This window comes from Spea bombifrons, chromosome 4 (assembly GCF_027358695.1).
Source record: "Spea bombifrons isolate aSpeBom1 chromosome 4, aSpeBom1.2.pri, whole genome shotgun sequence".
In the NCBI taxonomy this organism is placed as follows: domain Eukaryota; kingdom Metazoa; phylum Chordata; class Amphibia; order Anura; family Pelobatidae; genus Spea; species Spea bombifrons.
In genome coordinates, this window is record NC_071090.1 from 59,756,002 (window position 1) to 59,783,184 (window position 27,183).

The window sequence follows — 27,183 nt, forward strand, 5'->3', positions numbered from 1 at the left end:
GGTCATAGATATTATATATAAGCATCTATGAGATCGAGCGGATATATGCATATGACTAATCGCTAAGTATAGCACAAAATGAGTTAGGTGTTTATCACATTGTCTCCTTTCTGAGCTGTATAACCTTGCTGCTGTATACTATGTGGTGGATTAGAATCTATAGCACAATATCAATGTTTGCATACTGTGGAGTTTGAACCTTTACTCATTATCCCTTGCTGTCCAACTTTGTGTATGAATAGTCATTTGTGGATCAGGGAAATCTAGTCGAGTGTAATCATGTTTTACATGTACGGTGTAGATACACCATACGCAACTCTTTAGTTATTTGAGGTATAAAATTAGACTTGTGTCTCGTTTAACTCTTCTCTCCGATACTATACTAAAATAAGATACAATACTAATACGCTTATTTCACGCGCTCAGTGGGATTGAATCAGCAACAGCCAATCACATGTATGCTAAACACTGATGTTTTGCTAACTTACATTAAATTAGCTTCTGCTTCAGTAACCTCAAGGGGAGGGCTACTAAGCACGTGCAAGTAGCTACATACCAATGCTTCCTGGTTTCAGTAGAGGCAGTCAATGGAGGAAGAAAATGAGATGAAACTCATTTTCTAACTCTTGTAACTAACCGCATGCTCCAATCGGCATGTACTAAAATGCATTGGAGTCTATGCAAAACAGACTACAACATGCATTAACAGTACCAATTTGGGGACTGTTATTAGAAATAACCTAAAGAAATAGAAGACAATTGTGTAATTCTTGTCCAGAGAATATGTACCCGAGAAAAATTCTGGTTAGAACTGAAATAATTTCATATTCTACTTGCTTATTTTTTTTTATTTTATTTTTTTACTTTAAGACTGTCAGTTTTCTATATTTAGAAAGTCTGCTGTTTTTTCATGCTGTGTGCACCTGCTGAGATATGAACGTTACGGTTGCTATTGGAAAGCTTTCCAGTACAGTGGATTTATCAAGAAATATTTAGAAAATGACAATTTTATTCTTGTTATCTTTCATGTTGCAATTCTAAAATTAGCAGTTCTCATTGATCCTGTGTAATATTGATTTTTGCCAATATGAGCCTAGTGCTTTTTATTCCAATATCAGACTGTTAGCTCGGCTGAAACTTCTATTTCCAGTGCTCGGTGTAAGGCTGTGGTATTTACATTTTTTTCATTACACTCACTAAAACCAGTCAAAAGATAGAAACATTTGTAGACTTAAATCTGTGGATTTTTTGTACAACTCAAAAATCTTGTGTTTGGTATTGTCCGACTTGTGCATTTCTTGATTAAATGATTATATGGCAGGACAAAATGAGGAGGCAGATACATATTAAATTGAAACAAAAAAATTTCACGTTTCTCATATGCAGAATAGACAACTAAAGCCAAAGATCATTCACATGCTTATTATAACCGTTTATGGCTTTCTGTGACAGGACAGCCCCTCAAGGAATACAATGTTAACCTATGTATGTCAGGAATACCTTCTGAAAGCTAGTTTTGTTTTGTTTTCTTGAGTCTCTCTCTCTATCTATATTATATATATATATATATATATATATATATATATATATATATATATATATGCACAATATGTCTGTTTTCTATGTTTCAGAATCATGCGCATATCATTCTAGACAGCTGTCAAAGTTAAGCGTACTCAAAGTACATTTGTGTTGTAGCGTAACCAAGAAGACGCTCTCATCATATAGAGCCATAACTAAGGATATTGGCGTCTGGGGCAAGGTTAGGGGTCATGATGGGCTGATGTCAGATCCGCTTTCCAGAGGGGGCTTTGAAGCACAAGGAAGTGGAGAGAAATTGCTTTTGGGCATCTCATGTGCACCCCTCACCTTGCCACTACTGGGGCAGCTGTCCTTCTTAACCTATGGAAATCACAGCCGTTTCATTACTTCAGTAAGAGCATTTTATTGATATTACATCAACAATACCACACATTTAAATTAAACGCATGCAGTACACTGTCTGTACTATCACAGAGAAGAGTCTAAATAGTTGGCAGTGAGAAGTAATCGAACTAATCATCTGTCTGAATGCCACTACATATGCAGTCATATTTCAAAACAACCGCTATTGAGTAAGACACCAAATTTAACATAACATGGAAGCCATTCCATGATAGATTAAGATTTTTTTTTTTTTTTTTTTTTTACATTCTGTTTTACAAACTCTGCCTCAGATGTTTTCATTTTACAAAGGAAAAAACAAAACCGATATCTTACTGCATATATAACACTGGTGATGCTGTGTGCATGTTGTGCAGGATCTCATCTACTGGTATTAGCCAATTACAAATGCACAGACTGGCAACCTAATTAGGGGAAGATCTTGAAATATAACTGTTTTACATTTATAACTCTTGTAAGAACATGAATTGGAGTCTGGAATCTAGGACTGATGTTAATAGGATTCAAAGATAGGATCCAGATAAATTCAGTGCTACGTTTGTGGCACACTGGAGGCTTAGGTGATCCATAATATTTGGTGCCAATTTCCCTCTGTGAGCAGCCAACATCAAGAATCCCCAGTTATGACAATGGTGGCACAGCAAGGCCAAAAGCAGGAGGATGCTATGTGGGCAATCCAGATCCTTTCAGCAATGATGTGGCAGAAGTCATGATCAATCTCTTCCTTGCCAGCCCCGTTACCGATTTATCAACATAAAACATACCACAATGGATGGGATACTGGTGAAACACATAATTGAACTCTAAGCACTGGAGACACCGGAGAGATGGTTCACAAGCCATTGAACTAAAATCCTAAATCTTTGTTAAAGAGAGTATTTATGGTATTATAGTATTAGGGTAAAAATGCCAAAAAGCACTAGCACTTTTAAACACACTCTTTATTCTGAAACTATTTTAGATTTATAGATTATATATTTAAAATAAAAGCAAAGAAAAAAAAATACTTAAAGCTGTGTTTAGAATGAATTATATAAAATGTTAATGACATATTCCCGTTAAAAACAGCAATTACATTTCAGTTATTAAAAAGGTAAATCCTAAAATCAGTTGCATAATAACATTACACAGTTTTAATCTCTTTTCCACTTACCATTTGATGCAGTAAAATCTATGGCAACTGTGAAATTGATTTGTGTCCTGTGAATCAAAATAAGAGGTTGTTTGTTATAGCATTATGCCTCTGCTATGCCGAACAACACCAAAGGCATTTTAACAAAAAAGTAATAACATTCATTTATCATACTGGGACTGTAATAATGAACTTCTCATTTTCTTAATCATTTTAAGATGTGGATTTGGTATAGTTAAAGGTAAATTATCAAGACAAATAGTTTTTTGTCCATTTTTTACGTAATGACACATAATCCATCATAATAATAATTGGCAGTTTTATTATTTTAAAATGTGTTATTGACTGAAGAAATTCAGCATTCAGGGCTCTGTTTTATCTTTCTACGTTCATGGTCTCTTCCCTTCTAAAGTAAAAACACTGTGCACAAGTAGCATACTTGGGGGGGTGATCCACCCTGGATGCCACTCATCAGGGGTATGCCACTCTGGCGCACAGAGGTCCCAAGTCTCCCTACCTTCTCCACCGACCACTTCCGTGTCTCTGTTCCCACAGCTGTGCTTCTTCTCCTGTCTTCTTTCATTCTCCATCCAATTATCCCCGGTGTCTGCTCTGTTGACCAGGCCTCCCAGAGTACTTCCATAAAAGGGCAGACCCACAGCACGTGGACAGCCTCTTGTGTACGTGGATTCTCTGTCCTTTACAGGAAGAGATCTGCAAGGCCTGGTCAGCAGAGCTGATGAAGAAAGAAGAGGCAGAAGAAGCAGAGCTGCAGGAGACTGGAACACAGAAGTGGTTGGCAGAGAAGATTGAGTGCAAGTGAGTGTGAGGGACTATGAGTGAGAACAAGTGAGAGCCAGGGAAAATATGTGTGGGCATGTTTAATGGAACATCTTCATAGGCGCACAGGAAATATTTTATTATATTTTTTCATGTGACAACACTGACGAAATGACACTCTGCTACAATGTAAAATAGTGAGTGTACAGCCTGTACAACAGTGTAAGTTTGCTGTCCCCTGAAATGTAACACCTTGGCAACAAAAGAGAGTGCTGCCCTAAGTGAAAATGTCCAAATTGGGCCCAAATATTTTGCGTGGCCACCATTATTTTCAAGCACTGCCTTAACCCTCTTGGGCATGGAGTTCACCAGAGCTTCACAGGTTGCCACAGGTTGCCACTGGAGTCCTCTTCCACTCCATGGAGGGCATCACGGAGCTGGTGGATGTTAGAGACCTTGCGCTTCCCTACCTGCCATTTGAGGATGACCCACAGATGCTCAATAGGGTTTAGGTCTGGAGACATGCTTAGCCAGTCCATCACCTTTACCTTCAGCTTCTTTAACAAGGCATTGGTCGTCTTGGAGGTGTGTTTGGTATTATCATCATGTTACTGCCCTGTGGACCAGTCTCTGAAGGGAGGGGATTGTGCTCAGTACATGTTGGCATTCATGGTTCCCTCAATGAACTGTAGCTCCCCAGTGCCGGCAGCACTCATGCAGGCCTAGACCATCACACTCCCACCACCATGCTTGGCTGTAGGCAAGACACACTTGTCTTTGTACTCCTCACCTGGTTGCTGCCACACACACTTGACATCATCTGAACCAAATAAGTTTATCTTGGTCTCATCGGACGACAGGACATGGTTCCAGTAATCCACGTCCTTAGTCTGCTTGTCTTCAGCAAGATGATGCAGGCTTTCTTGTGCATCATCTTTAGAAGAGACTTCCTTCTGGGACGACAGCCAATGCAGTGTGCGGTGTATGGTCTGAGCACTGACAGGCTGACCACCCACCCCTTCAACCTCTGCAGCAATGCTGGCAGCACTCATACGTCTATTTCCCAAAGACAATGACGCTAAGCACGTGCACTTAACTTCAATGGCTGTGTGTTGAGTTATATTTGAGGGGTCAGCAAATTTACACTGTTTTACACTCACTAAACTCACTACTTTTCATTGTAGCAGAGTCATTTCTTCAGTGTTATCACATGAAAAGATACCATAAAATATTTACAAAAATGTGGAGGGGTGTACTCACTTATATATATATATATATATTTTTTTTTTCTTAGTTCAGGTGAGCTTTATGTTTAAGATGCATCAGCAGTGCATACTTTGCAACAAATATATTAATTTGATGTTCCCTTGTTTTCTCTAGTGTCTTTTGTCATTAGAACACTGTGTGGCGTCTTTGAAGGTCATGAAGCATTTGTAAAATCAGATCATCCTGCTAAAAGCGTGAAGTGTTTTCAACAACCATGGAGGCCAGGATGTTGCCTGGAAACTACATCTACAAAGCTATTTTTATGACAAGAAGCCAGGAAACAACGATTTACGCTATATTACTAAACAGAAAATGCAACAAGTTCTATATGCCAGTGCATATACATCTATTGGGTACCATTTAGATAAACTAGGTATCAGAGTAACTCCACAGGTTTTTAGAAAATGTTTCACAAGGTATTAAAATTTCAATTCATGCATCATTCTCAACGTTCCGATTCTACCGAGCAAAAATTTATTAAACCATGTCAAACACTCAGCACTGCCTAATGGACTGTAAACACACATTTCTATCAGTAAGCAGATAGAGACGTGCATATACATATCTCTATATCTGCCTGTCTATATATATATCCAGCCAGCCACAAAACCATAACACCAACTTTGTGTTTGAATACAAAGCTCTTTACATTCACCTGGAGGAAAAGTCGGCGCAAATTTAGCAGCTTTTAGCAAAAAAGAGAGGTCAAACTAGTGCAAGAAGAACATGCAATATGGAATACCGATTTATATCTGCCAACATCATGTGATAATTATATTGACACAAATGCACTTTTTATGCATTTTCATGTATACGTGAATGTGAAATTAAATTTTACTAATTCTATTTCTTAATAAAAAAATAAGTCTGAACAAGACATATATTTAAAACTATTAAACTTTGACTATTCTAAACATGTTCAGTAAGCATAATGTTCGATAATCTATATCTGTCCTGCAGTGGTGCTTGAGAAGTTTACAAGCTGACTTCAGGTGTATGTAGTGTTACAATTGTTTTGTTTAAAACATGGAGCCATCATATACATGGCAGCCTCCAGGTCTGTAGATAAAAGGAGTTTATAGGAACAAAATAAGATAAGACCAAGTTTTGTTCAACGCCAATATCTGCTTCTGCATACAGCACTGTATTGTACACTCTTACGCAAAATGCATGTCTTACCATTATAGCTAGGAGAACTTGTCCCTACAAGATATGCAAGTAAAAAGGATGGACGACTTTAGCTTATACAAGTAATCCATGTCAATTTATTTATGTGTGTCAGGTTTGGTGTATATGAGTCAGAGTATGTACCCATGCCTATGAATATCATACATATATGATTATAGTGTGTATACAATGATTAATGTGCACCAATGTATGTATTCATATGCATTTAGACTTCTTGTTGGGATGTACATGTCTATTTAAATATGGGTGTACCACATCCCGGTGTAAAAAGACATTGGATGTGAAGCCTAGCCTTATTTTTTTTTGGTGTTGGTTAACCTCCCTCTGTGCTTGCGATCTCAGGATGGCAGCTCAAATGTCATGCACACTAACACGCCAACATTACATAAAAGGAAGCCTGGCACCTTCACAGCTTTGTAATTACCTAAACACAACATTAATGTAAAGGTCACTAAACAAAGAATGACAAATCTGCTTATAGCAACTGTCTAATCGTCTCAATAAACACTCAAGTGTACCGTCCAACTGCAGACATGGGAGCTACACTGCATCTCTTTCAGACTAAAATCCCTGCAAAAAAACGGATTATTGTTAAAAGTAGTGGGAGTATGTTTCACAGTTCTGACATTTATGATCGAACGCAGATACTGTTCTATATTTAGTTTCAGCAGAGGATTTTCTGCTGTGAAAGAAAAGACAGTACAAGAATTCAGACACATTTGATTCATACAAATGTTCTTCATTCAGTATATAAATAAAATGAAAATATTGTTATGTGAATATAATACATTGTTATAGTCTAGCAGCTAAACATCTCTATTGCCATATCTCACTCTAACTGTCCGCACCAGGGCTGTAAGATCTATGGGCCAAGAAGGGCATCCCCAAAATCAGAGATCCCGTCCCAGGTGCAAGGAGCCGTAGTCACAGCTCTGGTCCATGCGACACGACCTGAATAGACTCCAAACGCACCCTCTCAGGTCACTGAACATTACCGTCCAGATAAAACAACACACTCTAAAGCCATTAAACTCATAATAACGAAACCGAACAGATCTGCGCAGGAAGGTTGGTTATTTGCTGTTCATTTAGGATATGGCTAATGGAATGGCAGCCATTTTGATGTTTTAGAGAGAGATAAAGCAGCTGTATCTTGCAGAATACAATTTTCTGGAGTGTTTCTTATTAAAGCTTGATTCATGCAACAAACGTCTGTAAAAAAAAATTGCCTTATTCATCGTGCTTTTTAGAAGCTCAAAAATCAAAGAAAAGGAAAATCAGTGCAACTCGATAATTATGTTTAATTACTATGCAAATGGCAGATGAAATCTTCCATGAATTAATTTTAAAATGTTGGTAAATATGGCAAAGATATGAGCAGCCCATGGTGCTGAGGAAAGAAACAATGCAAAGTGATTATATTTTACATGCTCTGTTTCCTTCTCTGACTTCAATGGCAACTACGCCAAAAAAGATTTTTGACAAGTGATTCAGAGAACCGACAAGCTTGCTGCGAGCTTAACAGGAGTTCTAAATTGGATTGCTGCTTTATCACAACAAGGGCTATGATGCACAGTTTGCGGTGCACAGTAAAAGCATATCTTTCAATTAACTACCTTAACTCTTGCTGTTCTTTGTAAACTAGAGGATACTATTCTTGCTAATAAAAATATATTTAAGGCCCTTTGCCGTGAAAGAGCCTTCTATCTCTCTCTCTCTGAGAGGCCATTTGGCAAATCGGCAAACTGGCGCAGGTGACTTATTGCCACTTACCAGGAAAGTGTAAAAGGCTAGCATGCCGTTGCACATATTCAGGTAGCACATACTGCAAAAAGTGTATAAAGATAGAAAAAAACATACTTTTCTACTTCTAGAAGCCTTACACAATTACATAAAAAAATGTTTTTCTAACCGCACTCCTTACAACACAAGTTTTCCTATCTGACCATCTGAAAGGTTGTGAGGCATATTCACCTAGCTCAAATAAATAAATGGCATTTATTGCATGTATCGGAGTAGTCAGAGATTTCTGGTGGCAATATGTAGTTTGGGTCTACAGCCTAGTAATCCGTACTTTGTAGCCATTGATCATATTTGGTTTAGTTTACTTCACCAAACATGAGCACATATTAATGCGCTGAGGGTACAAAGAAATACTTCTATTCCCAGTATATGTTCCTGTCATGCATCATCTTTGTGAGTACCGCAATAGACCTTTTCTTGACTTGCTACAGTGCGACTTCTAAAAGTCAAAGAGTGAACAATTTTCAAGTCAGAAAATATATTGTACAATTAGTAGACATCCTTTCATAGAGAACAAAGAACAGCATTTATTCACATGGTGTCAGATCGCAATCAAATATTCAAAAATAAACTGTGTTTGTGTACCTGGTTCAGTGGGGATTCATTGATCAAAACCAATATGCATAGCTGCTGCCAGTACAAATGGACATCTCAGTACAGATCATATCGCTTACACAGGAAAGGCATCATAAAATAATGATGCACGCAACATTACCCACACTCTACAGTTTTTAATAATATCAACCTATGTTTCAGACTACCTTGAAAAGGTTACGTTCTTAGAAAACCCCTGCAACTGTAAATGCACTCAAGACAAAAAAAAAATGCGTGATTTTTTTTGTGCTGCAAATCTAGAAGACGAGATGCGACTTTAGGTGAAAATGTACTTTTAACAAGTCCAGGTGATTTATCAGGCAGGGAATTGGTGGTCATTAAATGTGATCACTGGTGTGAAAAACTATAAGAAACTTCTGTGTTCAGGATCCTGCAAACTAAGAATTTCATGAATTTTGTATCATTCGAGTGAAACTTTGGATATCACAAAAAAAAAAAAAAAAAAATAAATAACTTTAAAAGCAACACTTACCCTCCTTTAATATAGTCAAGAAATGAAACTTCTGTTTCGACCAGAAAGGAAAGCAATGTAACCTAAAGCAGATAAAAGAACCAATATAAGTTTAACAGTCAACAGAATGAGGGTCACCCAATAAGTAAATATAATAAACACTTTGAACCAATTTATCAGGGGGGGCACTCATCTGAGCCTCCTTTTTGTGTCATTTGTAAAGGATTAAAAATGGACTAAAACACATGGGCATCAATCTGCAAAATATTAATTCCTAAAAAAAATATTTGGGAAAAACATTAGTGGTTATGTTTCTGTTTGCTCTACTGAGATGCTTTATCTCAGAATGCATCTGGTCTTCTGTTTTCCTTTTGCCTGTCCAGGCACCCATTTTAGGAAGGTTAACGGGGCTATGATTTAAAAATTAACTTGCAGGGGTGAAACAGTAACATTTTGTATTTTCACCTTGTTTCAATTTGTATGTGTATTGAGAATGACTCACCATCTAGTTGACGTTTCATTGTTACTTCCCTAATCCCTTTACCTGTGTTGTGTGTTCGCTGTATGTGTGATTAGATCAGTCAGGTGTCAATGCTGTCTGTGTAATCCCTTGCCATTACGTTGCGTGTTAATTATGTGAATCCTTTCCTATATATATCAATATCAATCAGAGCAGCTACCCATCTTGTAGCCGGCTTACACTACGAGGAAGAAGGCAACACCCAGTGGATCCCCTTGGTTCCCATTACAATAATATAAAAGGAAGAAGAATTACACTGAAATATAAGTGGACAGGTCACTAAAAGCCAGTGAATAAGTGCTGTGTAATATTCTTGATGTTAAGCCAACATAAATAAATTATCTACTTTGTCTCTTGCATTTTCTCAACATTTAGCTTTGGACTGTATCTATAAATCACTTCTTAAATACTACTGACATCAGAGAATTGCAGCATGGAGTTTTAAGTCTACAAAGATGCAAAAAACGTTCGGACGTTCCTGCAAAAGCGCACGTAAAATATTTTTTGCCATTATACAAATTAACATGACCACTACGTAAAGATTTCCAGAAAACGTAGTTTAAAATTAAGCATGCATGATCACATATTGTTCAAGAGACATTATTCCAGAGCATACAAAACTCTACTGTTGAAACTTGAGGAGGTACATAGTTATATTAGAGGTAAAAAAAAAAAAGGTTTTGTTTACATTTTTAATCGCTTTGCCCTAAAAAGTCGAAAATTGCTCATTTTGCTTCACCTAAGTAAGCATGACATTTTACCATGGCTCTATGTGGTTAATTTCCACCTTACCATTTTGGATTCTTTACTAGACTAATAGACAAAGCACCCAAAATTTGCAAAAGGGGAAAGGTATTTTTTTTTACTGGCAAATATTCTAAAGAGTAACCCCATATTTTGTGTAAAAATATTTACCCAAACTATACACATCTTAGATTCTTTACTATTTAATCTCAAAGATGCTTTAGAATCTGAAACCATTATATGTTAAAAAAAAATAAATAAAAAAAAAATAAAAAGATTAAGCTGTATGGCAGGCAGGGTTTCAATAAGCACACACAGAGCTCAGGGCCTCCAATGTAAGAGATAGTTTCTAAAAATGGTGATATTTCCAAATACTAAATAATACTAGATAATACTAAAGACTTGGAATATCTTAAAAAACCCACAGAAAATTAATCCCCTCAGTCACATATATGTGCGATTATATCTACCCAAATCTTAAAAAGGCACCTTATTGTTTTAAGATTCATACATGTGTCAATTATAGTCTGGCGGTAAATGGTGTACGCTATTCATACAATTATAGCAAAAGCACCTGTCCTTTTCCATTGGTGTTAACAATTTCACAAAAAGGTACAGGTTATGGTATTTTGCATTACAATATCTAAGTTATGTACAAATTCTATATTCTGTATAGCAAGAATAACTTTACACTTTTATTCAGTATTAATTTGCTATAATAAATATGTTACTGACCTTGCTTGTATGGGTACATTTTGACACTCCACACTGGGGTAAATGATGTGTAAAAAATTTCCCTTAAGGTTATTTGAAGGACAAAAATAGATATTTAAGCATTCTGTGGCCAACATTCCCGCGGGGAAGTTTTTGACAGTTAGAAGGAACTGAAAGCACATTACAAACAAAGACTGTATGGAAATGCACTCCGACAAAAACAGAATTGTTACATAATGTAACAAATAACTTGAACGTATAGATAGTTCTGAAGATGTACATTAAAAACATACTGTATTGTGCCTAAGGCTATGGTACTTTATGTGGGTCCTAGGGGAAAAAATAATGACGACAGCTTCTGTTCAAGGAAATAGGTATTTTTACAGTTGATCCCCAATTAAACGTTTGAATGCAAGAATGCCCTAGGGAGTTTCAATATGGTCTGGTTTTAATGCTCCATTCTTACCTAAATAGCAAGATTGGTGAGGAGAGGATTATGGGTAGGGGAGATTATATCAGTGTAGCTTTTGCTTGGTTAGCTTTTTCTTTTACATACTTTATGGGGTATCTGATATAACATAGGACTTGTGAACATATGGTTTCGCAGAATTTTAACATTTGGAGATTCTAGGACCAAGTTTTAAAGAATAGAATACGGCTAAAATAGTTATGCTTTTAAAGGGTTGCTTCTCATTGCGGATGCTTGTCATCTTGCACGATTTAAGGTATTATAACGTTTGCTGGGTTTTTTCCTGCATCGCACTCTTTAAAAAGACATCTTTTACATGGGAAGTCTAGCACGATAAGCCAGCTTTTCATGTTCTGATTGTCCTCTAAACCACAGAGAACGAACACTGATAAGCTGCATATAAAGGAAGAATAACAAATATAGCAAACAAAAAATATAATGAATCTGTCAAGAAAACAAATTATTGCTTTATTGTGGTAGCAACATTTCACTTTTATTACCGTTCTTTGTAATGTCACTGAAAGCTGGAACTGTGCTTATTGAATAATAATAATAATAATATTATGCATATGTATCCTGAACAATCTTCTTTGGCTGTGATTGTTAAGATGTCAGTCATTTCTTGGGAAAATGCTTTATCAAATATATTCCTTGTGAGTGTAAATTTGATTTGGCTTGTACATATACGTTCATATGTTGCTTACTGCAACATACATTTTAATGTATTAAAAGTTATTCTTTTACTGCTTCTTTTGGCAAGGGTGGTATTTGTTCTATGGGTCTTAGAGTGACCACATCATAAAAAAATAAATACAATTTAAAAAAAATTGTCCAACTGGAAAAAGCTACCATATTGCATAACTTGAGAATTGTCCCCCCAATGATAGCATCCTTTTTCAGGCCCTTAGGCAGCAAAAACAGCCACTTTGTTGTTGCTTCTTCTGTGGTATCCTGCCATGGACTTCATGTCTGTTCAATATTTTGCATACCGTAGACTCATGAACACAGATGTTGACCAGTTCCTAAAATTCCTTCAAGTTTTTAGCTGTTACTCTAGGGTTCTTTGTACCTCATTGAGCATTCTGTGTTGTGCCCTCGGAGTCATCTTGGCTGGGCATTTGGTTCTAGGGAGAGTAGCCCCAGTCCTCTCACGGGTCAGTGAGAGTGCTCGTCCAGGGAAAATTCAAAGGGAAAGTTCTGGTGCTGCACAACATGATTCTTCCCGTTATGCAGTGTGTGGCTCAGGCCTCGTCCTTGCTGGTCACCATCCACCGACCCATCAACAAGGCAGTCTTCCATTTCATCTGTGGCTCCAAAATGGACAGAGTAAAGCATGCAGTGAAGTACAAGGACCCTCGCAAGGGTCATGCTGAGAGCCTTCTTTCTTCTCGCACAGATATATCTTAGCTGATAATTCAGTGAAACGTAAGTGCAACACTGATCTTTAACCCAAAACATTTCACATAAACTCAACTCCTGGTGAACACGTGAGTGGCAACAGAGCCGGCCTTAGGTGTTCTGGCGCCCTGTGCGGACTACTCCTCTGGCGCCCCCCCATCCCATAAAAAGAAAGGAATAAAAACTTGTAACAAAACCCCAATCACTATATACTACGCCAAACATTGATGTGGTGTAGGCCTCACACTGTCTGGCTTAGTAGTAGGGATGCACCGAAACGAATTCTAGACTGAAACCGAAAGTGCAGCATTTACCTGGCCAAAACCGAATATGACCCCCCCACACCATAAAGAAATCTAACACTTTTATTTAAAGTAAGTAACACACCAAAATAGGACAAAACAATTAAATAACAATATTATATATATATATATATATAATCATATATATATATATGATTAACAGCAATCACATTCCTATCATGCCCAGGCATACCCAGATTCCAGGATGTACTCGCAGATTTGGCATGATAGGAGTATGATTGCCCTATCTACCCCTTCTCACTCCCTTCTGCCCTATCTACCCCTTCCCCCTGCCTCACTCCATTCTCCCTATCTACCCCCTCCTAACTATCTACCCTTTCCCTCTTTGAAGTTCACTTACCTTTCAGGAGTCCTGCGGTGAGGGTGCAAGGCCTCTGCCTCCCAGCTCTGCCACTGTATGGAACAGTATAGAGTGATGGGAGTTATGATGTACTTTTAGAGCATAATTAGATCATGAAAAAGACATTGGATGGTACAGCATAACACCCATCACTCTCACACACTTACCAATCCACACGTATACCAATCCACACGCATACCAATCCACACGCATACCAATCCACATGTATACCAATCCACACGTATACCAATCCACACACATACCAATCCACACATACTAATCCAGACGTACACTAATCCACACATATACCAATCCACACATATACAAATCCACACATATATACCAATCCACACATATATACCAATCCACACATATACACCAATCCACACATATACACCAATCCACACATATATACCAATCCACACATATACACCAATCCACACATATATACCAATCCACACATATATACCAATCCACACATATACATCCACTCTCACTGAATGCTTTCCTACCTTTCCTCTTTTCTCCTTACAGCTTCTTTTCCTCCTCTTCGCTCCTCTTCTTCAGTTCTTCTGTCCTCTCTGTCTTCTTCCGGGTCAGAGGGCACGGACAGCGGTGGGCGCGGCTTCAGTGTTGTGCGCCGGGATCTGACAACAAACCCCGGCGCACAGCAGCTGTTGCCACCCGGATCACAAGGGAGCGATATCGGAGGTCTTTAACAGACCTCCGGCTTCCTTGAGCGATTTTAAGCCGGGTTCAAGGGAGATCCTTGAACCGGCTTAAAATCACTCAAGGGAGCCGGAGGTCTGTTAAAGACCTCCGATACCGCTCCCTTGCGAGCCTGCACCTCCAGCGGCGGACATTATTGTCCGTCTCTGGAGGGGTGCCGGGTGCCCCCCTGATGAGCGGCACCCGGTGCGGACCGCCCCCCCGCCAGGTACGCTACTGGCGGCGGCGGACCCCGCGGCGGCGCCCCCTGGAGTGTGGCGCCCTGTGCGGTCGCACAGGTCGCACACCCCAAAGGCCGGCCCTGAGTGGCAAATTTAATGCTGCTGCATCCTTTGCTTCTTTAGAGGCCCATTGGTAAAGTCGAATGAAAAGTGACAGTAAAGTAATTGACTCATTATCATGCATTTTGTCTTGCAGAAAGTCCTTAAAAAATACGATTTGATAACAAGGGTTAGATTTAAATATGATTCATTTTATTGGTTATACAAGAAATTATATATTTTTGATTGTCATAATAAACTGGTACTGGTGTGACACTCAATTCATACCAATAGCTGCAATATAAAAGCACCATATCAGTTGTGACAGGACCGACCTGTACCCCGACTGGGTACACCCGCCAAACCGTGCTTCCTCCTGCCAAGACTGTTAACCCTTTCAACTGTTAACCCCTTCAATGCTGGACGAGGCTAATGCTGGCAAGACAAAGTGGGACAGCAATCTAATGGAGCCGTAGTGGCACTGTGGCTAGCCGGAGCTTGACTACTCATTGCTAATATTGTCCTGAAATGGAAGTTGTCATAGCAGCCCACCTCAATCATCAGACAGAACTAATGTTGAGGTGGAACACACAAACTCATTTTATTTGGAACAAGCATTGATATTTATACACCCAAACATAATTAGATCAGGTGTATAATCCCATCACTTCCAGACAGCCCGGCCCCTCCATACAGTTCTATGGCCAGCAATGCCCACCTGACAAAAAGTCACTATTTCGGGGTGATCCCAAGGGAGTGGAGTCAATCCAGGGGATTCCAAATGAGCTCCTTCTCCGTAACCACCTCAGAGTGTTGCCTACCACGAGCATAGTGTAACCTCACTGACCCTGGCTTGTCTGAGACCACGTATCCGGTTCCTGATTTTGCCTGCTCTGCAGCTTCCCTAATGACATTCCATCCTGCCTAAAAGGTTCCTACTCCTCTGCCTTAGATAGGCCCCATGTGCCTCTGGGCTGACAACAAATGTCCGCAGCAACGCAGTTCCAATTGCCAGCAGACATCACCGCTGGTTTTCCCAAACTAAAACCTTCCCCTAAGTGCCGCAGGGGGTTACTGTGACATCAGTAACAAAAGATGAGTTAAGAGAAGCACACTGGTTGGATTTGTATAAAATCTAGGGCTGCAACAACTAATCGATAAAATCGATAATAATCGATAATGAAATTCGTTGGCAACGAATTTCATTATCGATTAGTTGAATCGATTATTATCGATTATAAAATGAGGGTTTTTTCAGAGCAAACGCTCTGAAAAATCCCCCTCATTATATAATCCGTTTAGTCTGACTCACCGTCTCACAGCAGCAGCTCCTACTTACTCCCCCTCCCTGTAATCACTGTGACAACTGGCCCCGCCCCTTCCTTCTCCAGGCCAGAACCACATGGCTGTGACGCTCATCTATCTGTAAGTATATGTACAGCTATGGTTAGTGGAGTGTTTAGGGTTAATTTAGGGGCAGTTATGGTTAATTGGGTGTTTAGGGTTAATTTAGGGGCAATTATGTTAATAGGGTGTTTAGGGTTAATTTAGGAGCAGCTGTGGTTAATAGGGTGTTTGGGGTTAATTTGAGGCAGTTGTGGTTAATGGTGTGTTTAGGGTTAATTTAGGGGATGCTGTGGTTGATGGGGTCTTTAGGGTTAATTTAGGGGATGCTGTGGTTAAGGGGGTGTTAAGGGTTAATTTAGGGGCAGTTATGGTTAATGGGGAGTTTAGGGTTAATTTAGGGGAATCTAAATCCTGGGGGCAGTGAAGTGACATATCTGGGGGTATAAGGCATATACAGTATATAAGGCATATGTGGGGAGGGCAGTGTGGCATGTCTGGGGAGGACGGAGTGGTGTATCAGGGTGTATAAGGCATATCTGGGGGTAGAGTGGCATATCTGGGGGTAGAGAAGTGGCATGTCTGGGAGGCAGGGTGGCATGTCTGGGGAGGATGGAGTGGGGTATCAGGGGATATAAGGCGTATCAGGCACAGTGGCAGATGTTGGAGGCAGCGTGGAGTGGCAGATGTGGGAGGCAGCGTGGAGTGGCAGATGTGGGAGGCAGCGTGGCATATGTGGGAGGCATTGTGGAGTGGCAGATGTGGGAGGCAGCATGGCGTGGCATATGTGGGGAGGGCAGTGTGGCATGTCTGGGGAGGACGGAGTGGTGTATCAGGGTGTATAAGGCATATCTGGGGTAGAGTGGCATATCTGGGGGTAGAGAAGTGGCATGTCTGGGAGGCAGGGTGGCATGTCTGGGGAGGATGGAGTGGGGTATCAGGCACAGTGGCAGATGTGGGAGGCAGCGTGGAGTGGCAGATGTGGGAGGCAGCGTGGAGTGGCAGATGTGGGAGGCAGCGTGGCATATGTGGGAGGCATTGTGGAGTGGCAGATGTGGGAGGCAGCATGGCGTGGCATATGTGGGGAGGGCAGGGTGGCATGTCTGGGGAGGATGGAGTGGTGTTTCAGGGGGTATAAGGCGTATCAGGCACAGTGGCATGTGGGGGGTAGAGTGGAGTAGCAGATGTTGGAGGCAGCGTGGCGTGGCAGATGTGGGAGGCAGCGTGGCGTGGCAGATGTGGGAGGTGGCGTGGCAGATGTGGGAGGCAGCGTGGAGTGGCAGATGTGGGAGGCAGCGTGGAGTGGCAGATGTGGGAGGCAGCGTGGTGTGGTATATGTGGGAGGCAGCGTGGTGTGGTATATGTGGGAGGCAGCGTGGTGTGGTATATGTGGGAAGCAGCGTGGAGTGGCAGATGTGGGAGACAGCGTGGAGTGGCATATGTGGGAGGCAGCGTGGAGTGGCAGATGTGGGAGGCAGCGTGGTGTGGTATATGTGGGAGGCAGCGTGGAGTGGTATATGTGGGAGGCAGCGTGGTGTGGTATATGTGGGAGGCAGCGTGGAGTGCTATGGTAGGCAGCGTGGCATATGTGGGGGGGGCAGCATGGCATGTCTGGGAGGCAGCGTAGCAAGCCTGGGCTCAAATGTGCATATATTGGGGGGCTGGTTGGGAAATAAAGACAAGAAATTTATTATCAAAGTTTTTTTTCTTCTGCTGTTTGTATTTAACATCATTTGTTTAGTAAATTATTTTAAATAAATGAAAAATTTACATTCATTTTTTTTATCCGGGTATAAGGCGTATCAGGCACAGTGGCATGTGGGGGGTAGAGTGGAGTAGCAGATGTTGGAGGCAGCGTGGCGTGGCAGATGTGGGAGGCAGCGTGGCGTGGCAGATGTGGGAGGTGGCGTGGCAGATGTGGGAGGCAGCGTGGAGTGGCAGATGTGGGAGGCAGCGTGGAGTGGCAGATGTGGGAGGCAGCGTGGTGTGGTATATGTGGGAGGCAGCGTGGTGTGGTATATGTGGGAGGCAGCGTGGTGTGGTATATGTGGGAAGCAGCGTGGAGTGGCAGATGTGGGAGACAGCGTGGAGTGGCATATGTGGGAGGCAGCGTGGAGTGGCAGATGTGGGAGGCAGCGTGGTGTGGTATATGTGGGAGGCAGCGTGGAGTGGTATATGTGGGAGGCAGCGTGGTGTGGTATATGTGGGAGGCAGCGTGGAGTGCTATGGTAGGCAGCGTGGCATATGTGGGGGGGGCAGCATGGCATGTCTGGGAGGCAGCGTAGCAAGCCTGGGCTCAAATGTGCATATATTGGGGGGCTGGTTGGGAAATAAAGACAAGAAATTTATTATCAAAGTTTTTTTTCTTCTGCTGTTTGTATTTAACATCATTTGTTTAGTAAATTATTTTAAATAAATGAAAAATTTACATTCATTTTTTTTATCCGATTAATCGATTAATCGAAAAAATAATCGGCCAACTAATCGATTATTAAAATAATCGTTAGTTGCAGCCCTAATTTATATATGTATGTATATTTATATATGTATGTATATTTATATTTTAAATAAATGAAAAATTTACATTCATTTTTTTTTATCCGATTAATCGATTAATCGAAAAAATAATCGGCCAACTAATCGATTATTAAAATAATCGTTAGTTGCAGCCCTAATAAAATCACAAAAAAAAAAAATGTATTAAGCCATATCACAATGTATCTCACTTCCATCTCTATTTTTCCTTCTAGTTAAGTACAGTGGTTTAATTGTGCTTAAAACCCTAATCTACATTGGAATTACTGGAACAGGAGCCACCAATGCTATACTTTTGCAATTTTTATTATGTTATAATCTAGTGTACTAATATTAAATTTATCCCAGCCTAAAAAACACCTTACAACTAAAGTTATCACACATGCTTATGTGAATGTACATTTTCACCTTTTTAATATTTTATCCTACTATACTCTTTAAATGTATTAAGACTGACGTTGTGCAAGGCAAAGTGTGACCAAAAAAAACCCAACATTAAATAAACCTAATTATAGAAAAAAATATTTCTATATTAGTACTATTGTTTATTGATTTAAATAGGGCAATTGTATTCTGCAGCTCTGTACAATGTGAAGGTGATCATTTCACATTAGGTCAATGATAATTATGCAGTACGTGTTTGTATAAAACAAAATGCATCACAACATGAAGTAAGTCCTTGACTCTAAAGTATATAGATTTAGCTTCAAACTCATACGGCACAAAATACATTGAAACGCTAAAATTGCAGATATAAAGGATGCCCTTTCCCCAAACTAGTTTAAGAATGCGTTTTCTAAGGCAATTTTTTTTTGCAGGGTGAGGTAGGCACCAATAATTTGATTTAATTTTGAAACCACTGTAGTGCAAAATGCATTGGTCATATACTTAGTTATTGCTTAAATTTTCTGCTGAAGAGCATGTCACACATGTATGTTTTAGTTTAGCAGATGGTGGAGAAACACAGATCAGCTGTCTCAGAACTCATCTGCCAACAGTCTCAGGCAGTGCTAAATTGATTTCTTATAATGGAATATAGTCGCTGTCATGGTAATCCCTTTTCAACAGAATACAAAATCTTTTGCACAATGACACGTTTATAGAAAATTGTGACATATATGGAGCAACATTAAAGCGACACTGCAGAGTCCCATGCAGCTTCACCAGCTAAGAATCCATATTAAAGTACTTTAAAATGCAACTATTAATCATTAGGGGCGGAAAAAGCTCTACCCGTTAGCAGAAGAGCCATTCTCATGCCACTGGTTGGCTGCTGGGTTGGGAAATTAAATAATGCATATAAGGGGGATTCTGTAGACCACATGAAAATTTAAAGGGGACACTCAGCTTTCATATGCATTAAAACACACACGATGGCTGGAATGAATGTCCCTTTAACATGACAAAACACAATGTTGCTAATAAGCATTTCTGTAAAATTAATGTAACAAAACAATATCAAACTAAAAAAAAAAGACAAAGTATAATGTATGACAACAACACTCCACTATGTGAACACAAGAATGTTCATTAACAAAGCAGTAAAGTGTGGGAGGGAAGAAAGCACTAATATGTATCAGTTGAGCATTTAGTTACTTACAGTGCCAGAGTTTACATACTTTTTCTTTTTTCCTTTCTTCTTTGGGTTGATTACCTGAAATTAAAAAAAAACATTAGAAATAACGAAAGCATCATTGTACATAAAATTGCTCTTCTGATCGCGCAGCTTTATCCCCAATTTGTTTTGCATCACCATTTAACACAATCTCTGAGAAAAAACAGTCTTCAATGTTTTATAGATAAAATGCATAATTACTTTTCATAAAATATTAAATTAGCATATCTTGAATACTTAATTACACAGTGTTTTTAAAGGACATATTCTATTAATAATGTATGTAAATGTTTTCATGTTATTCTAGGACAAAGCATAGTTCCTTCCAGCTGTGTTTGAACCACTGTAAAATAGGGAAATATAGAAAGAATATTTCAGAGTTAAACTTCTAGTGCTGAATGCAATGATTATTACTAAACTGGTGTTTATGAGAAGGCTTTTTGAGGTCAATAGTGCCTATGAAGCCTTAAGTGAAATGTCTGATACAATGGTTGTTGCTTTTTTTTTAATGACTGGATTGAGGAATATGAATAAACAATGTGAATGGCCCCTTCCTTTAAATTGGGTTAATTTTGGATTGGTACCATTGAGACTCTGAGGCCTGAATAGGTTTTACAGAAAGAGATCAGGGTCATCGGTTAGCCCTGTTTTTTTTCCCCAAAGGAAAACCAGACAAGCACATTTCCTCCTATTTTAGCATTATTGTTGTACCATGCAAAAGTTGGTGGTGTCATTCTGGTTGTTAAGTGGAAACTAACCATTGTTAGTCGGTGCACAAGCCTAAGTGTAAGTGATAAGATTTGCTTTTGACTCCAGAGCAATTTATGAGACTGGTGGTTTCCAGTGTTAATCTTTAAAATTATGGCTACAGCAGTTATTGTAGGCCAATTGAATAAACTTTCTTGTTCATACAGTTACGTATAGAAGTCTGGGAGCTCTAAACACGTACATCAAGCTTAATTATATGATGTAATAGGCTAATTATGTAAAATGTCATTATCTTAACATATGCTCATTATGTTAATTGGTATTACATTGATTTGTATATATTTTAAGTTGATTTGGATGCTTAAGTGTTGCAGTGTAAAAACCAGCACACTTAATCCAAAATTGACTTTTGAACTTAATAGTTATGCTGCTCATGTCTTTACATATCGTGGGGATAACTGGACATTTTGCGGTGCACATGTTTAATCTGTGCACTATGGTTAGGTGTTAACTACTGGACTTACAAAACTAGGTTATTTGCCATCTTTAAAAATTGTCCAGGTAATCTATTTCGTACTTGCATTTACTATATACAAACCTTAATGCGTAACAGAGTGCTATAAACGGTAATCAACCTATAAATGAGAATTCCGAAACGTGAAACTAAACAAGACTCAAAAAATAAAAAAAATGACATAGTAAGTTATTTTTGTTAAAAATGACTTAAACTCACCTCATATACATTGAACTGAGATTGCCCTCTAGATAACTCTCTATAACTTGTTGTAAATTCCCCAATGAAATCGTGGCTGAGAGAAAACAAAGCACAAATATTATATAACTATATACATATATATTATACACACAGAACAAATATTATCCAAACACTTTCATCTATGTAAAATGACAGTTGCGTACATAATAACGTTCACCGACTAGATACTTGACTTCAATTAGATTCATATTACATAGTTAATATTCTGTTTGAACAGGTAATCCAAAGATCACTACACAGCAGAAGTCACGAGAGGAAGGAACCAAAAATAAATTATTTGGTGAAATGCGGATTATTCAGAGCAATTAAGCATTGCTTACTCTGTTCCCTCTAATTAAAAATCCTTCATTAACTATTGTATTTTATTCATCACTCAGTGGAAAAGAACATTTAGACTCCTATAATATGTACTCTTTTCTTTCAGAGGGATGCTAATTAGTATTGCCCTATGTCAAAAGACTGCAGGACTCGACTGAGAATAGATGCCAAGTCATTCATTAAAGAGTAAATGGACATCAGATTTTTTTTCTTTTTTCCATATTGACTAATTAGAATCTGGTGAAGATATTCAGTTTAGAAAATGGCACACACTGCATACATATAACTATGTGGTATGATTTAATCGTATAACAGTTTAAAGCATACCTGTCACCACAAAACATTTATATCTGATTAAACATAACAGAAAACAGGCTATGTTGTATACTAGCTATTTTGTCCCATAAAATTGTGAAGAAATCTTAGTTTGCTTCACTAGAAAAACAAACAAAACAAATTATATATCATCAAACTATCGTGTCTTTTACTAAACAGCTTTTGATTCTTATTTCTGAACTTGTATTTGGGGGGGGGGGTAAAATACCACCATTTCAAATACCCTGGGGTGTCTACTTTTCAAAAACATATGGTTTGATGGGGGTAATTTGAAAGTTGTCCCAATTAAGACATGGGTGCAGGATGACCAGATGTCAAATATGAAAAAGATAAATATTTAATAATTTAAAAAATAAATGACTTTATAAATAAAGGACAATAAAAAAAAATGCAGACAGCAAAAAAAAGTGGTGCTGTGCAAGATTACTGCCTACGCAGTGATCACCGGTAATTAAGGGGTTAATGAATAATGAACATTGGATGTTACTGATTAGATGCAACACCTCTGAGTGACGGAAGTGATCATTGACCGCTTATGAAGCGCTTGCCAGAAGAGGGGCAGCGCCATATTGAAAGACGCCAGGATTATTTAATCCAATGATGTGCCAGGCAGGTCCTTTTTCAATAAGGGGTTAAAGGCTCTTCAGTTTGCTTTTCTCTTTCTTTTCCTTTTTGTAAAGAGTGGAGAGGAAAGGGTAAAGCTAAATACTAATGAGATGCTATTTATCATTAAGAAAAAAACATTTAACAGCAAAAACTGTTTTTCTATAACTTTGGCATATAACATATTAATATTGACCTTTATTTATTAAGCACTATGGTACTTTTGTTTACCCCATTTCAGATGATTTACCATTTGCTAACATATAACCATTTAATGATGGTCATTAATATTAATTCTGCTCTCACTAAAAAACATAGTTGTGTGCCTGCCAAACCTGTAGTAGCAGTAATCCTAACATAGCTCAGATGTAACCTTTAGCAGTGTAAATCATTGTGATATTTCAGTATGCAGTCAATGCATTATAAAATAAATACTTTGCATCCAACACTAAAGAGCTGGCAAATATTTTAGAACAAGGCATGACTCCAGATAATAGAAAGAATGGGTATCACATGAAAATTCCTTTGATTGTTGGCTAGGTGATTCATAACAAAAAGGTGGTTCTACTAAAAACTTCCAAATAAAAGTGTAGGATATTTATCAGAAAAAAATGCAATTAAGTGAACAACAACAACCCAATAACTCTGCTTGTCTAGTCCATCTACAATCTCATTTTAAGCTCATTTTAAGATTTTTGTACACAAGAATCATACAGCAAAAAATGTGATCCATATACAATAAAGATCCTTGTCTCCCTCCCCCACAAATATATATATATTATGAGTGTATCATTGCTTGCTGTAATACTAAAGGATAAAACATAAATCAATGATAAATCACAGCATGTACCTCAGTAGTATAGTTTAGAAATATAATAATTTAGAAATATATAACTATTCTACCTTCCATCTCTGTCCCAGTCGTAGACTTCTACTTTAATTGTTCTGCCAATAGAAACAGATAAAGAAACACATCATACAGTGTACAATTAAGGTTTCCGTCTAATCACAGAGAAAAATAATCGTACTGTATACCTGAAAGCATCATAATTCCCAATATTTTAACAATGTCACAAACCACAATATTTGTATTTCTGTGTTACCCCCACACAGTAATTATTGCCACCAACACAGAAATCAAATGAATGCATTACAAATGAATGGACCATTCACCTCTGCATAGCAAAGAATACAAAAAATAACTAACCTGAACTGAATGTGAACATGATTTAATTTCATGTTTTCGTTTTATTACAGCCATTCTATAAAATCAATTTTTCTGATAATTTTATACTGCTGACATATATAGATATATAAAGTGCTAACTATCATATTCTAATGTATAAATTCCATTTGAACATCCATGGTACCGAGTAGAAAAGAAAAAAAAAAGGGCTAGGATTTTCATAGTAGCATTTGCATCTTTATGAACCTTCACATTGTCTGGAATTAAGCGCTCCACTTGCTGTTTTCTTACGTACATCCTTCGTTTGAACACAAGTTGATTACTAAAATGGTTTGAAAAACATCTTACAATTGGACATTTGTTAATTTTTTCTTACCTGTCAAAATCCCCATTGCACAGTGCTCTTACTGGAACTTTAAAGGCCTGCCATACTGGGTTTAATGTGTTTTTTACAACCTCTGTCTTGTGGCAGATTGTAAAGCTGAAAGGTCCAGAAAATATTAGTAAACACCAATTAGTCACATAAACCAATTTAATACATTGCACATATGCTTCAAACAAACAATGTTGCATGAGCACCATTACAGATATAAAAAAAAAATCACAAGCAGCAATATTAGACTAATTCCATCAATAATGGCAGCCCAGACTCCAGATACAGAAGGTAACGTTTTCTCAGCAGAAGAGAACGAAAAACTCCAGATGTACATTTGACTTTCAATGGCCTCATCAGTGAGATATGATTTTTTTTTTTTCTAGGCATCGAGTGTCCCACAAACAGTCCAGACATAAACTCTAATTCATACAGTGCCCATTCTTCATGAAGCTAGCCTCAATGGTGAAAACCAATGGAGGGGATGGGTATTCGCTAAAGGCTTGTAAATTGATCTTCAAGCAGAAGGACTACTGATACCACCTAGAACACACCAGCTGTATTACACACAATAATTATGTATTTTTAATATAATTTCATAACATAGATGATTCCTTTTGTTTTATCTGCTTGAAACACATGCTTTAATTTTAGGGATTGCATTCACACAGAATAAGTGCTTTTCAATGCCCCAAATAAATGATAAATGGTTAAGGAGGAACTTAGCACTGAATGTTTCAAGAGTAACACATTTCATTGATGGTTTCTGTATTAAATTATGCAAGAAGATTGCAGCTAGTTATCTAGCCTTGTTTGGATTTAGAAATTAAATTAACTTATATTTACTGAAATAAAGCCAAAAACAGGGACATACAATATGTGGAGGTATATTGGTTTGATTAAAGTTATTATTGCAAAATGAAATGAAAGGGACTGTTTGCAATCTCTAAACCAAGTGATAACAATGACTCACCTGCCATCTTCATTACTTCTGTAAAACACTAGAAAAGGATCAGACTTTCCAAAAAAGTCTTTCTTGTCAAGCTTATTGGCACAAAACTGCATTAAGACAGACTCCTGTAGTAAAAAGACACACACAAGTGGCTTATCAAACATGGCGGATAACAGGCATGTGTCTATGTGACTTACTAAGGAATGACAAGGAACAGGCATGTAGCTGGCTGGGTTAAATATGTTTATTATCAGTTCAGATCAGCGTATCCTCCTTTCAAACATCACTCATTCACTAAATCGTACATATCATAACAATGTAGGAAGTGCTTAATTCTAAAGCCCAAAGCAACAAAGCAGTACAGAATACTCACTCTACAGTTATTCAGCTCTTCTGCTGAGACTATGATTGTTCCACAGTTTTTCCCTGGAATTCCCCTACAACAAAATTTGATAAGATTATATAATCACTATAACTGCATTACACCAATTAGAGGTAACATGACAATTTCAAGGTTACATATTATGTCTATTACTAGGACAAATGGGAAAATGAGACCACTCCAACCTCCTCAAGGAAGGGAGCGCTGCACTGAGGCTTCTCTGTGCAATCATGTGATCATCAGATCTCTGTCTCCCACATCACTACAGCATCAGACAAAGAAAGCAAAACCCTGAGAGTCACTCTGCTTTTTCCTCTCAGTGGGGTATATTCACTAAAAGGAGAGTTGTGATTTCAGCCTTCTCACTTCACTATTCATTATGAAAGGCTTACAATGGCAGTTTTTCTCCGACAAGAGGACCTGAGCTGGCTCTATATACCGAATTCAATGTGTAAGGAGACTTTAAAGAAACCTTGCTGACTTAACTATGCATTACACGTCTCACCGAGCTCTTCCTACAGCAAATGTTTGCAAGGGTTGGATTTTCATAATGCATAGGAAAGTCAAGAAGAAGTCAAGTGAAGTCCCCTGCCAACTCTCCCTTTAGTCAATAGACCCCTTTGTCTTAACCAGCAGCGTCCACTTCAGTAAGAAATAGGAAGGCGTCCTAGTGCTGTCCCTGTGCACTTGTGTTATCTAGAAAGCCTAGGTCTAAATATAGGGCATACCCTAAAGAGAGTCTACTACTACAAACAGCCTCATTAATGTTCAATGCACGTTAAAGTACGTTTAAAATATCTCCTGAGCTGCAGCATGCTGCCCGCTCCAAACTCAAATCAAAGAGAGCGCTTTTCAGTGTATGCGGCCATGAGACTAGTGTTAGACCCTCTGGAAATCTCACGTGAACTAGCACTGGAGCTGGCTGCCAATGAGTATCTACTTATGCACACTGCTGAACAGAAAATTATTATAGTCAATTATTGTAGTTACATAATTGAAACAAAATTTTAGTTCATTTTAAAAGTTCTCCATGTAATACAACCATGCTGTTTTTAATCTTGTAATTAATTTCCATTGAGATATTTTACAATCCTGTCTGTTAACATGGTTTATGCTAATGGTTTCACACTATTATTTTATGACTAATTATATAGTAATAATAAGAGGTCATAATAAATGAGCAAGGTAAAGAGCAAGTAGAGGAACACCTTATCAATCAGCACTTCCATACAGGGAATGCATGAATTCAAATGCCTGCTACAGCTTTTAACACTCTGTTGGTGGATACTACAAAACGTATGAACCACATGGACCAAAACTAAACACTTTTACCGCCCAAATCAATAAACTTAGAGAGGAGTGGGGGAGATAACATTATGG

General features: G+C 38.4%; 1 protein-coding gene across 1 annotated transcript in view; it reads right to left on the reverse strand.

The window, feature by feature from the left end:
• The window catches only part of CPNE8 (copine 8), a 96,887-nt gene that overhangs the window by 21,793 nt on the left and 47,911 nt on the right, over positions 1 to 27,183 (reverse strand). The window contains exons 7-14 of the mRNA XM_053461829.1: positions 25,795 to 25,858; positions 25,443 to 25,546; positions 24,473 to 24,577; positions 23,814 to 23,855; positions 21,612 to 21,687; positions 20,156 to 20,209; positions 9,201 to 9,262; positions 3,098 to 3,144 (exon numbers count right to left, since the gene is read on the reverse strand). Coding sequence (XP_053317804.1) covers positions 3,098 to 3,144; positions 9,201 to 9,262; positions 20,156 to 20,209; positions 21,612 to 21,687; positions 23,814 to 23,855; positions 24,473 to 24,577; positions 25,443 to 25,546; positions 25,795 to 25,858 — 554 coding nt within the window. The remainder of the gene's footprint in view (positions 1 to 3,097; positions 3,145 to 9,200; positions 9,263 to 20,155; positions 20,210 to 21,611; positions 21,688 to 23,813; positions 23,856 to 24,472; positions 24,578 to 25,442; positions 25,547 to 25,794; positions 25,859 to 27,183) is intronic.